The sequence below is a fragment of the Pantherophis guttatus genome, chromosome 5, assembly GCF_059756535.1.
Source record: "Pantherophis guttatus breed Tessera chromosome 5, ASM5975653v1, whole genome shotgun sequence".
Taxonomy (NCBI): Eukaryota; Metazoa; Chordata; class Lepidosauria; order Squamata; family Colubridae; genus Pantherophis; species Pantherophis guttatus.
In genome coordinates, this window is record NC_142067.1 from 7,398 (window position 1) to 19,529 (window position 12,132).

General features: G+C 49.2%; 1 protein-coding gene and 1 long non-coding RNA gene across 12 annotated transcripts in view; one reads left to right on the plus strand and one right to left on the minus strand.

The window, feature by feature from the left end:
* LOC117670881 (uncharacterized) lies at positions 1-7,530 on the minus strand. Of its 2 annotated transcripts, none has more exons than XR_015734361.1 (5): positions 7,369-7,530; positions 3,479-3,605; positions 2,701-3,162; positions 2,463-2,615; positions 1-1,101 (listed from the first exon to the last, which is right to left on the minus strand). It is a non-coding gene; the product is annotated as an uncharacterized LOC117670881 (long non-coding RNA). The 2 variants fall into 2 exon arrangements; XR_015734362.1 differs by having other exon boundaries at positions 3,084-3,162; positions 7,369-7,504.
* Positions 6,553-12,132, plus strand: part of LCMT2 (leucine carboxyl methyltransferase 2) — a 22,614-nt gene continuing 17,034 nt past the window's right edge. For 2 of the 10 annotated variants that reach the window (XM_087894545.1, XM_087894546.1), the window contains exons 1-9: positions 6,555-7,088; positions 7,208-7,289; positions 7,374-7,560; positions 7,635-7,791; positions 8,619-8,808; positions 8,901-9,008; positions 9,404-9,494; positions 11,534-11,791; positions 11,880-12,110. In XM_087894545.1, the coding sequence (XP_087750671.1) occupies positions 6,586-7,088; positions 7,208-7,289; positions 7,374-7,560; positions 7,635-7,791; positions 8,619-8,808; positions 8,901-9,008; positions 9,404-9,494; positions 11,534-11,791; positions 11,880-12,110 (1,807 nt within the window). In that variant the 5' untranslated portion in view covers positions 6,555-6,585. Of the gene's footprint in view, positions 7,089-7,207; positions 7,290-7,373; positions 7,561-7,634; positions 7,792-8,618; positions 8,809-8,900; positions 9,009-9,403; positions 9,495-11,533; positions 11,792-11,879; positions 12,111-12,132 lie in introns of all 10 variants that reach the window. The other 8 variants (XM_087894547.1, XM_087894548.1, XM_087894549.1 and 5 more) reach the window with 7 other exon arrangements.

Genomic DNA, 12,132 nt, shown 5'->3' on the forward strand with positions numbered 1-12,132 from the left:
AACAGAACAGAATTTTTTATTGGCCGTGTATGATTGGACACACAAGGAATTTGTCTTGGTGCATATGCTCTCAGTGTACATAAAAGAAAACATACGTTCATCAAGAATCATAAAGGACAACACTTAATGATAGTCATAGGGTACAAATAAGCAATCAGAAAACAATATCAATATAAATCATAAGGATACAAGCAACAAAATTCCAGTTTTACAGTCATTAGTGGAAGGAGATAGGTGGTGGGAACGATGAGATGATTAATAGTAGTGCAGACTTAGTAAATCATTTGACAGTGTTGAGGGAATTATTTGTTTAGCAGAGTGATGCCGTTCGGGAAAAAATGGTTCTTTTGTCTAGTTCTGGTGTGCAGTGCTCTATAGCTTCGTTTTGAGGGTAGGAGTTGAAACAGTTTATGTGCAGGATGTGAGGGGTCTGTAAATATTTTCACAGCCCTCTTTTTGACTCGTGCAATATACAGGTCCTTGATGGAAGGCAGGCTGGTAACAATTGTTTTTTCTGCAGTTCTAATTATCCTCTGAAGTCTGTGTCTGTCTTGTTGAATTGCAAAGCCAAATCAGACAGTTATAGAGGTGCAGATGACAGACTTAATAATTCCTCTGTAGAACTGGATCAGCAGCTCCTTGAGCTTTCTAAGTTGGCGCAGAAAGAACATTCTTTGTTGTGCTTTTTTGATGACGTTTTTGATGTTAGCTGACCATTTTAGATCTTCCGATATGGTAGAACCTAGAAATTTGAAGGTCTCTACTGTTGATACTGTGTTGTCTAGTATTGTGAGAGGTGGAAGTATGGAAGGGTTTCTCCTAAAGTCTACCACCATTTCTGTGTTCAGTGTGATCTTTTTTGCTGTCAGGCTGAAACATGCTTTTGGAACTGCAACAGAGGGTATTTACCTCTGGACCAGATCAGACAGAAAACTCTTTAATCTCTCTAGATTGAGAGCAAAGTCTAAAGTCCAGCTGAAATGCTTACGGGATCTCCTCTTCGCTGATGATGCTGCCGTCACTGCTCACTCTGCTGAAGACCTTTAACAACTTATGGACGGTTTTAGCAAGCCCTGCCAAGACTTTGGACTAACAATCAGCCTGAAAAAAAACACAAGTCATGGGTCAGGACGTGGATTCAGCTCCCTGTATTACAATCTCTGCACAAGAACGGGAGGTCGTCCATGACTTTGTGTACCTCGGCCCAACTATCTCTGACACTCTCTCTTTAGATACTGAGCTGAATAAACGTATTGGTAAAGCGGCCACCACATTTTCCAGACTTACAAAGAGAGTATGGCTTAATAAGAAGCTGACTCAACATACAAAGATCCAGGTCTATAGAGCCTGCGTCCTCAGCACACTCTTGTACTGCAGTGAGTCTTGGACCCTCTACGCACGGCAGGAGAGAAAGTTGAACACCTTTCATATGCGCTGTCTCCGACAAATTCTTGGCATCACCTGGCAGGACAAAGTTCCAAATAGCGCAGTCTTGGAATGTGCTGGAATTTCTAGCATGTATACACTATTGAAACAGCGACCATGAGAGAGATGGTACAATTAATGGACAGAGTGGCAAGATCAGAGAGTCAATGCCCAGTGGTGGCACAGCCAGAACATTAGAGCCTAGGAAGATTCTGCAGTAAGCTGGAAGCAAGGAAAAGCAACGGCAACATCAAAGTCAAGGAAGGGAACAAAACCATCAGACAGGCGGTATACTTGAGCCACAAAGAGTGGCAAGATTAGAGAGTCCATGCCCAGTAGTGGTACTGCCAGAATCCAGGCATCCCAGCACTCGGAATATCAAAACCTGAGAAGATGCTGCTGGTAAGAAGGCGGCAAGGAAAAGCGGTGGCGCCACCAAAGGAAGGGAAACAAAAATTTCAAAAGGACCGCTTTCCTTAAATAGTCTTAGGAAAGCAGTGCCAGCTTTCCATTCAAAAGTCCCCTCAGATTCCAACACATAAAAAGAGGAAAGCTATCTCCCACCCATCCTCCTTCCTTCCCTGCTAGAGCCAGATTCTGCCTCCCACCGTGACTCCAGGCTTCACTCTATTCTATGCCCTCCTCCCCCATCTCACTCTATCGTGGAAAGAAGCAAATTCTTCACCAGGCGTTTGGAAACTCCCTTTCTCAGGTTCCATGATAACAGCAGCAAGATCTGCAGTGATCTAGGGCAGCTCTTTCCTTAATCCCTGAAACACGCGGGTGTAATTGTCTTCTGAGGAAGACTCCAGCCAAATGCCTTTTTTTCTCCTTTGAAAACAAAAGTTATTCTCAACCTTTCAAATAGAACTCAGGGAACCACAATGACCTTCTCGCTTCTGCCTCTCCCAGAAGACACCAACTGATGTGGAGTCCTGTTGGGAAAAGTCTAGTTTTTTAGGGCTTGAGAGGCAGTTATCTACATCACTGGTTCAGTGGCGCTCGTTTAGAAATGTAACAAAACACCAACTCCTTACCTTTAAACTCCAAGCTCTCGCTCTCCCCCCCGCACAAAGAATAGGATAGTTATCTTGGCAGTAACATGCTCGACTCTTTCTCTTTCCCAAAAGGGAGGCTGATGTAACGTCTTCTCGGCAGAACTCTACCTGCATTCATCAAGCAGACCGGTTCTAGAAAATGGAAGAAATGGGTGTTATACGGGCAGCTTTTTTCACCAAAAGGGGGCAAAAGAAAAGACAAAGTCAAAACATCTACTGAAGTTGCCCCTATGTTTGCGGACATGGCGTCGCAGAACAAAAGCATCTTCTGAAAGTCCTGTCCTGCTGGGCACATTCAGAGAGGTGGGTGCCAAGCCACTGAAGGTGTCAAAGGGTGATATTAGGACCTTTTCTTCTCTCGGAAGGCTGAGGATAGCCGGTGGGTGCAAAATTCATGGTTGTCTGACAATTCACGGACTAAGTTTTGTGGATTGCACAAGTAGCGTTTACTGGACAGTTCTGTCACTTGACAATTGTATGGTGTATCCTTTTAATTGAGAGGCATGGAGAACTTTAGCAGAGTCCAGCTGGTCAACATCATTTAATAGTGCCTTTTGCATAAAGGTGTTTTTGATGTAGCTGCTGCTTGGATAAATGCACCTTAGTGCTTCCTTCCGTGCAGACCTAGGCCTCCAAGGTCACCCCCGCAAGGTTCAGGAGGATTGCTCTTTTTCTTGCACTAAATGAAAACAGAAATGCAGGCTAATTTTTCACAAGAATGTGTGATGTTTCCCTTGATTTATCCACTGTTCTTCATTTGTACATTGCACTCTCTATGCTATGCCTCAAGACCTACCAAAGTAACTTTTCTCCCTCACCGACATTTTCATCGCTTTGCTCAGACTTTCTGCAAGCCACCTGAATGATTTTCTCCTTCCTTGCTAATTATATAGAATTATTTGTACTTTTCCTTAATTCCATGAAGTATAAAGGTGTGTGGTTGCCAAATGTGCAACAACAATTAATAGCATGCAAATAAACAAAACCTGTTATACCCTGAAAGCATTTCCCTGTTCAACATTCCATATTCTCCCCTCGGCTGCACGCGGGGGTTTCAAAGTCAGGTCCCCTCTGAGACGGTGGAGTGGCAACTTCGGTCTTCTGTGATTGGATTGGGCAGACCTGTAAAATATGGGTGTGTTTCCTCTTATTTTCATGATTGCGCTTTAAAGTGGCTTGGGCCTCTCTCCTTCACAATAATTAAAATAACCCAAAAACACAAATTATGGCAAAAAGAAGGTCTCTGAACACAGAAAAGTCCCAGAAACATGAAGTATTCATAGAGCGTGTCAAATTTTTCAGCTTTCAATTTCCAAACATTAGGGGTGCTCAAAAGTGTGACATGGCTTGGGGATTGTAAATATATTTTGGTTACTTTAATATAATTTAAATATGCTTGGTAAATAACTATATAAATATCATAACATCGTTTCATAATGTCTTCTGAGAGGACGACTCCAGCGGAACACATTTACTCTGCTACAAAAAACCCCGAACCACTAAAAACAAATGTTCTTGTCAGCATTTCTCAAGAAGTTACTGCTATGATAAGTGCAATTGTCTCCTCGGTTCTGCCTCTTCCAGGAGACACCAACGGATGGAATGTCCTGATGGGAAAAGACAGTCTAGCTTGTTACGGCTTGAGAGGCTGGTATCAACATCACTGGGCCAGTGGAGCCAATCAGGAAACATAACACAAAACAATCCCACTCATTAACTCTAAACTTCAAGCACTCGCTGTCCCACCCACCCCGCCCCGTCCTCTTTCCCAGAATGCAGGCTGATGTAAGGCCTTCACAGAAGAGATCTATCTGCATCCATCAAGCGGCCTAGTTTATTTTTTATTTTATTTCGAATTTATATACCGCACCTTCTCTCGAGGGACTCAGGGCGGTGTACAGCCAGATAAAAACATACAATACAAACATTAAAAAAACTATTAAAAGGATATATATTAATTTGGCCCCAATTTAAGATAACAAACCAGTTAAAAATTTAAAAAGTGTTAAAAAATATGTTAAGCCAGCCCGGCTTGCTGAAAAAAGAAAGTTTTAAGGGCACGGCGGAAGGCACCGAGGTCTTGGATTCTCCTTATATCTGGGGGCAACTGATTCCAGAGGGTAGGTGCCCCCACAGAGAAGGCCCTCCCCCTGGGGGTCACCAGCCTGCATTGTTTGGCTGATGGCACCCCGAGGAGGCCCTCTCTGTGGGAGCGCACGGGTCGGTGGGAGGTCATCGATAGCAGCAGGCGGTCTTGAAGATAACTAGGTCCTATGCCATGGAGCGCTTTAAAGGTGATAACCAACACCTTGAAGCGTACCTGGAAGACCACTGGGAGCCAGTGCAGCTCACGCAGGAGCGGTGTTATGTGGGAGCGCCAGGCGGCTCCCGTGATTACCCACGCGGCTGCATTCTGGACCAGTTGGAGCCTCCGGGTGCTCCTCAAGAGGAGCCCCATGTAGAGAGTGTTGCAGTAGTCCAGGCGTGAGGTGACGAGGGCGTGAGTGACTGTGCACAGGGAATCCCGATCAAGAAAGGGCCGCAACTGGCGAATCAGGCGAACCTGACAGAAGGTCCCCCTGTCTACAGCCGTCAGATGTTCCTTCAAGGACAGCTGCGTATCCAGGAGGACTCCCATATTGCGTGCCCTCTCCGCAGGGGCCAAAGACTCACCCCCAATAGTCAGTGATGGAGTCAACTGACTATATCGGGATGCCGGGAACCACAGCCACTCAGTCTTGGAAGGGCTGAACTTGAGCTAAGTTCTAAGTAAGTGGGGAAAACAGGTATTATGTAGACTGCTTCTTGCCCCCAAAAGGGTGCTAGAGAAAAGACAAACAAAACACAACCACTGAAGTTGCCAATATGCTTGGAACAACAGTGCCAACTCAACCCAAACTATCGGACCAACCCTGTGCTTCATGTGCCACTGCTGCCTCCTCCCTTCCATTCTGGGTTCTGCTACTGCTGCTTAGATGGCCCTGCAGGTCCTTTCTGAATCTCCCTCTGGCCAGGAACTGAAGTGCCCCTAGGCTAGGAAAAGGACCTTCTCTGCACAGCTGCCGGTCTGTGGAACAGCACCCTGGACAGCAGCTCTTTGCTGGACTCTCGGAGGATTTAAGAACAGGGACCGAGCTTCAACCTGAAACTTATCCAAATACTTAATTTTAACTAATGTCAGTGGCATAACACTATTTTTCGTGGTATCTTTTTCTTCAGCTCAGAAGAAGGGCCTGGTGGCTCAGCAGACTAATAGCATTGTGATTAACATCAGCTGTCTGCAATTACTGTAAGTTCGAATCTCATCAGGCTCAAGGTCGACTCAGCTTTCCATCCTTTCTAAGGTGGGTAAAATGAGGACCCGGTTTGTGGGTGACTTTGTATAAATATACAAAAGGATGAAGGCTATTGCTTAACGCATTGTAAGCCGCCCTGAGTCTCCGGAGAAGGGCGGCATATAAATCAATTTAAAAAAATAAAAAAAGAAGAAGCAGCTTCTTGGATGAGAAGCGAAACGTCTTGAAAGAAAAACAAGGTCCAGGTTTTGTTTTTTTTTTAATTTGATTTATATGCCGCCCTTCTCCAGAGACTCAGGGCAGCTTACAATGTGTTCAGCAATAGCCTTCATCCTTTTGTATATTTAGACAAAGTCAGCTTATTGCCCCCACAAATTGAGTCCTCAATTTACCTACCTTAGAAAGGATGGAAGGCTGAGTCGACCTTGAGCCTTGGCGAGATTCGAACCCTGCAGTAATTGCAGGCAGCTGGTGCCTTTGGCACAATCCTGAAGCGTGCGATTCAAACAAATGAACTTTATGTTCCCCACGCGGCCAGTCGTTTTTCCAAATGGAAAGGGTACAAAGAGACCAAGTCTCCAAATATCTGGTGGAGCCACCACCACCGGTTGTCAGCCGCTTCCATACAGACGCAGCGAAAAGCCAAGAACATGCGGGCGGCCATATTATGGGCGATGAGAAAATGAGTGGCGGGGGGGGGGAATGAGGTGACTGCTAACTAAGTAATGGGGGAGGGAGGAAGAGACTATAGACTTCAGGGGCTGTTTCCACCAGGCTGCTCCTCAGTCGACTGCGGGAGTCAGGAAATGCGGGGCTGGTCCTTGCGGCACTGCCAGGTTTTTTCTCCTTCTTGCGGCCTGGCCATTCCGGCCTTTCCACCACGAGGGCCCAACCTAAACAAGCACTCCGAAGGTAACCCCGGCTGTACGGAGAGGAATAAGAGGACAGGAAAAAGAAGTGAGCCGTGCTGGAAAGAGCGGAGAGGAAGGCGGAGACAGGAAGTCCGCCATGCCGAGAAGGTCGTACGGACAGGAAGTGGAGGGAGGACCGGAAGTCGGCCTGGGGAGGGGGCGAGAGGCGACCTCCGTCTGGCAGCTGAGCACATGGGCGGGCAGCGGGGGCGGGAGCGGCGGGAGAGCGGCGGGGACGCGCGGGCCCCCCCTTCCCGGCCCTCCCCACGGGTGAGCGGCACCGGCGACAGCAGCGCCGCCAGCAAGAGGTCAGCCGCCGCCCTGGGCTACACCTCGGACCGCTTCGTGCTGCAGCTGCTGCCCCGGGGAGGCCCGCGCCGCGCCCCCGCCATCCACCGGTGAGGGGCCCCGACCCGCTCGGCGCTTCCGGGGGAGGAGGGGGCGTGTGGGGCGCGGCTCTCCTCTCCGGGGGAAACGGGGGGGGGCGCCGCTCACGCTCTTCTCTTCCCCCCCCCAGGGGCTACCACATCCGGGCCCGAGCGGTGGAGCGGAGCCTGCGGGCCTTCCTGATGGGCACTCGGGGCCACCCGCGCAGTCAGGCAAGTTCGGGCCCCTCCCTCCTCCTCCCTCCCTCCCTCCCTCCCTCCGCAGCGCCGTCTGACCCCGTCCCTCCCGCACCACAGGTGGTGTCTCTGGGCGCCGGCTGGGACTCGCTCTACTTCTGCCTGAAGGACGCGGGGCTGCTGGCGGGAAGCGGCGGGCGGTTCTTCGAGGTGGACCTCCCCGAGGTGGCCTCCCGCAAAGCGGCCCTGATCTCCGGCTCGGCGGAGCTGCGCGCCTTGGCGGGAGGCGGCGTCCGCGAGGATCTCGGTGGGTATGCGGAGGAGGGGAGGAGGAAGGGAGCCGCCTGGGCCGGCACCGAGCGCGCTTTGCCTTCCCTGTAGGAAGCGTCAAGTATTCCGGGGATGATTACCGGCTCCTGGGCGTGGATCTCTCCCAACTGGCCCTGCTGGAAGGGGCCCTGCGTGGCGCCGGCCTGGATCCCGCGACGCCCACCCTGATCCTTGCGGAGGTGGTCCTGCCCTACATGCAGGTGGAGAGGTTCGTGCTTTGGTCCTTGCGGCCGTCCGGTAAAGCCCGCCCCAGCGGGGCGCCTGGCCTGCACCTGAGAAGGCAGGTTTTGTGTTAAATCTCAGCAGATTGTGGCTTTCCAAGGTTAGGGCAAAAGAGTCACGATTGTGTTGTGTTTCGCGTATTAGATTTAACATGCTTTGTAAGTAGTGTTTTCGCTGTATATTCTTTTTGTTTTTGCATTCCGCTGATTTGGTGAATATTAACTACCATGCAGTTTACCAAGTAATTGTACTTTTGAGCTACAAGTAGAACCAAGCTAACTTCCCAGCCAGATTTTCATACCTGAGAGCCGTACCTCAATATTTTGAGCTATTTTGAGCCGAGACATTAGTTTCCACGCTCACATAGAGACTGTTGGAAATCTGCTCCCTGCAACAATTACTGCTGAAAATTGCAGCCTAGTCACCTCAAGATTGAATAGGAGCAGACTGGAAGCCTTCCCCTCCTCTGGTTGCTGCCTCACAAAGTCAAAATAAGATAGAGTACAACTATTCTTAAAAAACAGTTTTATGTTGTGGCAGCAGTTTTGGATCCATGGATCCTTCTGCTTTCCCTTTAATCCCACTGCATCATCTCCTCAGGGATATTCAGAAGAAGGTATTTCCAAGCTTTGCCAGGTGGGATCTCTTGTAGAGGTCTCAGATCCATTTCCAGCTTTGAACTGGGCAAATGTGAATGGTCCTGAAGATTCTCACAGCTTGGACTTGTTTGGGAGTCAGATGGCTCCCTGGCCTCCGGTTGAATGGTCTGGGCTCTTCCTTGGTGCACTTCCCCTTCTTTCTGGTTCATTCCAGGTCAGATGCTCTGATTCAGTGGGCAGCTGGGCACTTTCTGAGGGCCTGGTTCATTCTGTACGAGCAGATTCATCCCAGCGACCCTTTTGGCCGTATCATGCAAAATCATTTCAGCCATCTACAGTGTCCGCTCCGCTCCCTAACCTCCTACCCAGACTGCAAGGCTCAACAGATGCGCTTTCTCCAGAGGGTGGGTGTGAGCCTTGGACTGGTGGAAGGGAGACCGGAGTGGGCCAATGGGATGGCTGTGCCTTGGTCTTAATGCCACGGCCTTCTCTTTAGGGCTGGACGGAATGCCACATCATGGACATGAACGAGTTCTGTAGGAGCTTTATGCCTGGAGAAGAGCAGAAGAGGATTCAAGCTCTGGAGCCCTTTGACGAATTTGAGGTTGGTCTGCCCTCTGTCTGGTGGGTGCAGAATGTAGAGAGGGAGGCGAGGTGGCTTGCAGCCGGCCACAAGACCAAAAGATTTTTTCTCCATGGCCAGCGTAGAAATAGAGTAGGATGGCGGCAGAAGAGTATTTTCATCTGGTGCAACCAAAATATGATATACAGGACACCAGTACAATCTTAACGTAGGATATAAAATAATTCCTATTTGCAGTACTAAAGCAATTGCATTTGAGTGTGCGACAATATGACATTTAGCTTATCATAGAAGCGCACAAAGTGTTTCTAACCTTTGTTTGCTGCAAGTCTGTTTCCTCAAGTCTTCAGAATGCCCCAATGTGTAGAGGGGTTTGTTGTGACTGAGAGCCTATGGCGACCTCTCTGTTCTTCCAGGAATGGCACCTGAAGTGCTCCCATTATTTCATCCTTGCCGCATCCAAGGGAGAGGCCTCCTTTGCACCTCCTGTATTTTCCAGGATGGAAGGTAAAAGCCCGACGTGTCCTCTGCCTTGGTTGCCAGTGATGACTTGGTGGGATGTTTTCATCCTGTTTTATCTCCCCGACCGGTGCAGTTGCACAAGGGCTGATGGAGACCTGCAGGTCTAAATAGTTCCAAAGTTGCATTAGCTCTGCTAGCTCCTAAAGTGGTTCTATTCAGAGAAGTAGCATTAGCTTTAAAGGATATTTTCTTTTGTCCTCTTGTCCACACTGATTTCCTGAAGGCATCTGGTTAATCATTGCATGATACCGGAGGCTGTGCAAGGTGGGCTGTCCTCCCCTATGCAGCTCTCTGTGTTTTTTAGATCTTCCCTTGAAAATCCCTTAACTTAAAAAGGAATTAAAATTATACCCTCAAAATGGTTCTTTCTCAGCAGCAATCTCTGCCATGGATTAATTACTATTTAATTTATACTGAATACAAAGAATGTAGGTTTCTAAGCAGATTTTAACAGATTAACAGTTGGAAGGGACCCCATAGGTCATCTAGTCCAACCCCCAGCTCAAGAAGGAGACCCTACACAATTTCTGACAAATGGCAGTCCAATCTTTTCTTGAAAGTCTCAAGTGATGAAGCTCCCACAACTTCCGAAGGCTTTACAAAGGTTCTCTTCCGGGGGTGGTTTATTAAATTTGTATGCACCCACCTCACTGTCATCTGGGCAGATTACAACATGGTAAAAATACATTAGAATGTTGATACATTAAAGAACCAAGAATTAACATTTTGAAAGTTTGAAAGCTAAGTTTCCCAACAGTGCTGTTGACTGTGAGATTAATAGAATCCTAAGATTGGAAGGAACCTCCCTTACCCAGTTCAGACCATCCCAAAGGAATGGCGCTCCAATCACCCCTTGAAAATCTCCCATGAAGCGGCATCTACGATTTCGGGGGCTTTCTTGCCTGTCCCTCCTCTTGCCTCCAGGTTTGGATTCTCCCCACCCCTGGCCAGTCCCTGTCTTAAACTTGGTCATTCTGGAGAATAAGTCCACAGCACCCCTTCCTGTACTGGAAGAACAGTCCTATGCCTCCCTCAGCCTTCCCTTCTTTCGGTTGAACGTTGTTCCCAGTTGCTTCGCCTGCTTTCAGGAAGCCCTGAACAGCTCAGCTCCATTACCTTTGGCTCAGCCCCCACCCCTTGCAGGCTGAAGGGAATCCTTGGGGGGGCGGAGAGGGAAGAAATAGGAGGAGGAGGGCTGGGGGGGACCCCCATGCATTGAGCAGGCCGTGGGAGCCTTGCTTCCTGAAGCTAGGATGGTCCCTGGCACCTTCAGCAAAGGCAGTTTTGTTCATCAAGCATTGGCAGCATAAGCGGATGCCCTGTTTGTGCAGAATTGTTTTGTTTTGTTTTGTATTTTATATTTTGCTTATTGTACCTTTTAAGAACTTTGGGGACTACATAAGGTTGTTTTATTTCTTTCTGCTTATCAAAAACTGCCCAGAATCTGGTTTGTAAATACAACACTAATGAAGCAAGGCAGGGAAAAAATTTTCTCCCCCTCTCCAAGTACCAGCCTGGATTTAGTACAGGAGACAAGAAAAGGAAGCGCTTCTTCACCTGTGGTTAAACTGCGGCATTCGCTTCCACGGGCATGGCAGTGGGGGGCTGAACCGGTGTGTGTCTGTGGCTCACCAGGACATTGATCGGATCTCAAAGACACCATGTTCGCTTGGGGGGAGTGGGAGGGACAGTGTGCCTCCAAATGATGGAGATATAAAGTTGTCCCTCCAAGCCTGGTTGAGAGCTCCCCGGAGATACCTGGCTGGCCACAGATCACTCAGCTAAGATGAGCCCGGCCTGATGCAGAGGGCCTTTCTTACCTTGGTTAAATTCAAGGAAAGATTCATTGTCTGAGTAAGGAAATGGTGGAGGAACCTTGTGCAGGAACCTTTTCCTACAGACCCAAATCAGTTTTTCCCCAGGCACCTTCATCTGGAGCAGAGAGGCTCCCTGCTGCCTGGCCTGCTGGGGTGGCTGCATTTTGCTGCTGGAATGACGTGGCTCTTTTTTTCTCTGCCTTGCAGCCCCCCTGTCTCACCGCGCACCTTGCTTTGCTGGGACCGTGGCTGCATCCTTTGTTGGGGCAGGTGAGGCAGTGGTTGGCCTGAAGCGCTATGGTCATTGCTCAGTGCTCCTTGCCCCAGACGTAATTCTAACCACTGGTGGCTTTGGGGACCATGGTGGGCGCCACTGCCGCCTGACTGAGCTGCATATTCTGATCAAGCACCAGGAAGGTTGGAGAAGCGACAAAGTCAGACTGGCCGAGCTAGAAATGGCTTGGGGTAAGCGACAGGGATGGGTGGGGGGACCTCTTGGTGCAGGCAAGTGGGCCCTCCCTGGCTACAAGAGCTTTCTTCTCTCCTTCCGCAGATGGGCGGCTTTTCCACACCGTGAACGTCCTGCGCTCAGGCTGGGCTGTCGTGCTTGGTGGCCGTAAGTCTCCAGTGAGCCCTGCTCTGCCCCCCCTTTGCTTAAAGGGGCTGGCGGATGCCGATCCTTTGAGCCCCGGCAACCCCATCATTGAGCTCGCTCCGCTGCCACCTGTTGAGGGCCTCTCCGTGCCCCGCTGGAGACACACCTCCACAGAAGTCACTCATGAAGGTAGGAAGGGAAAGCTCACCCC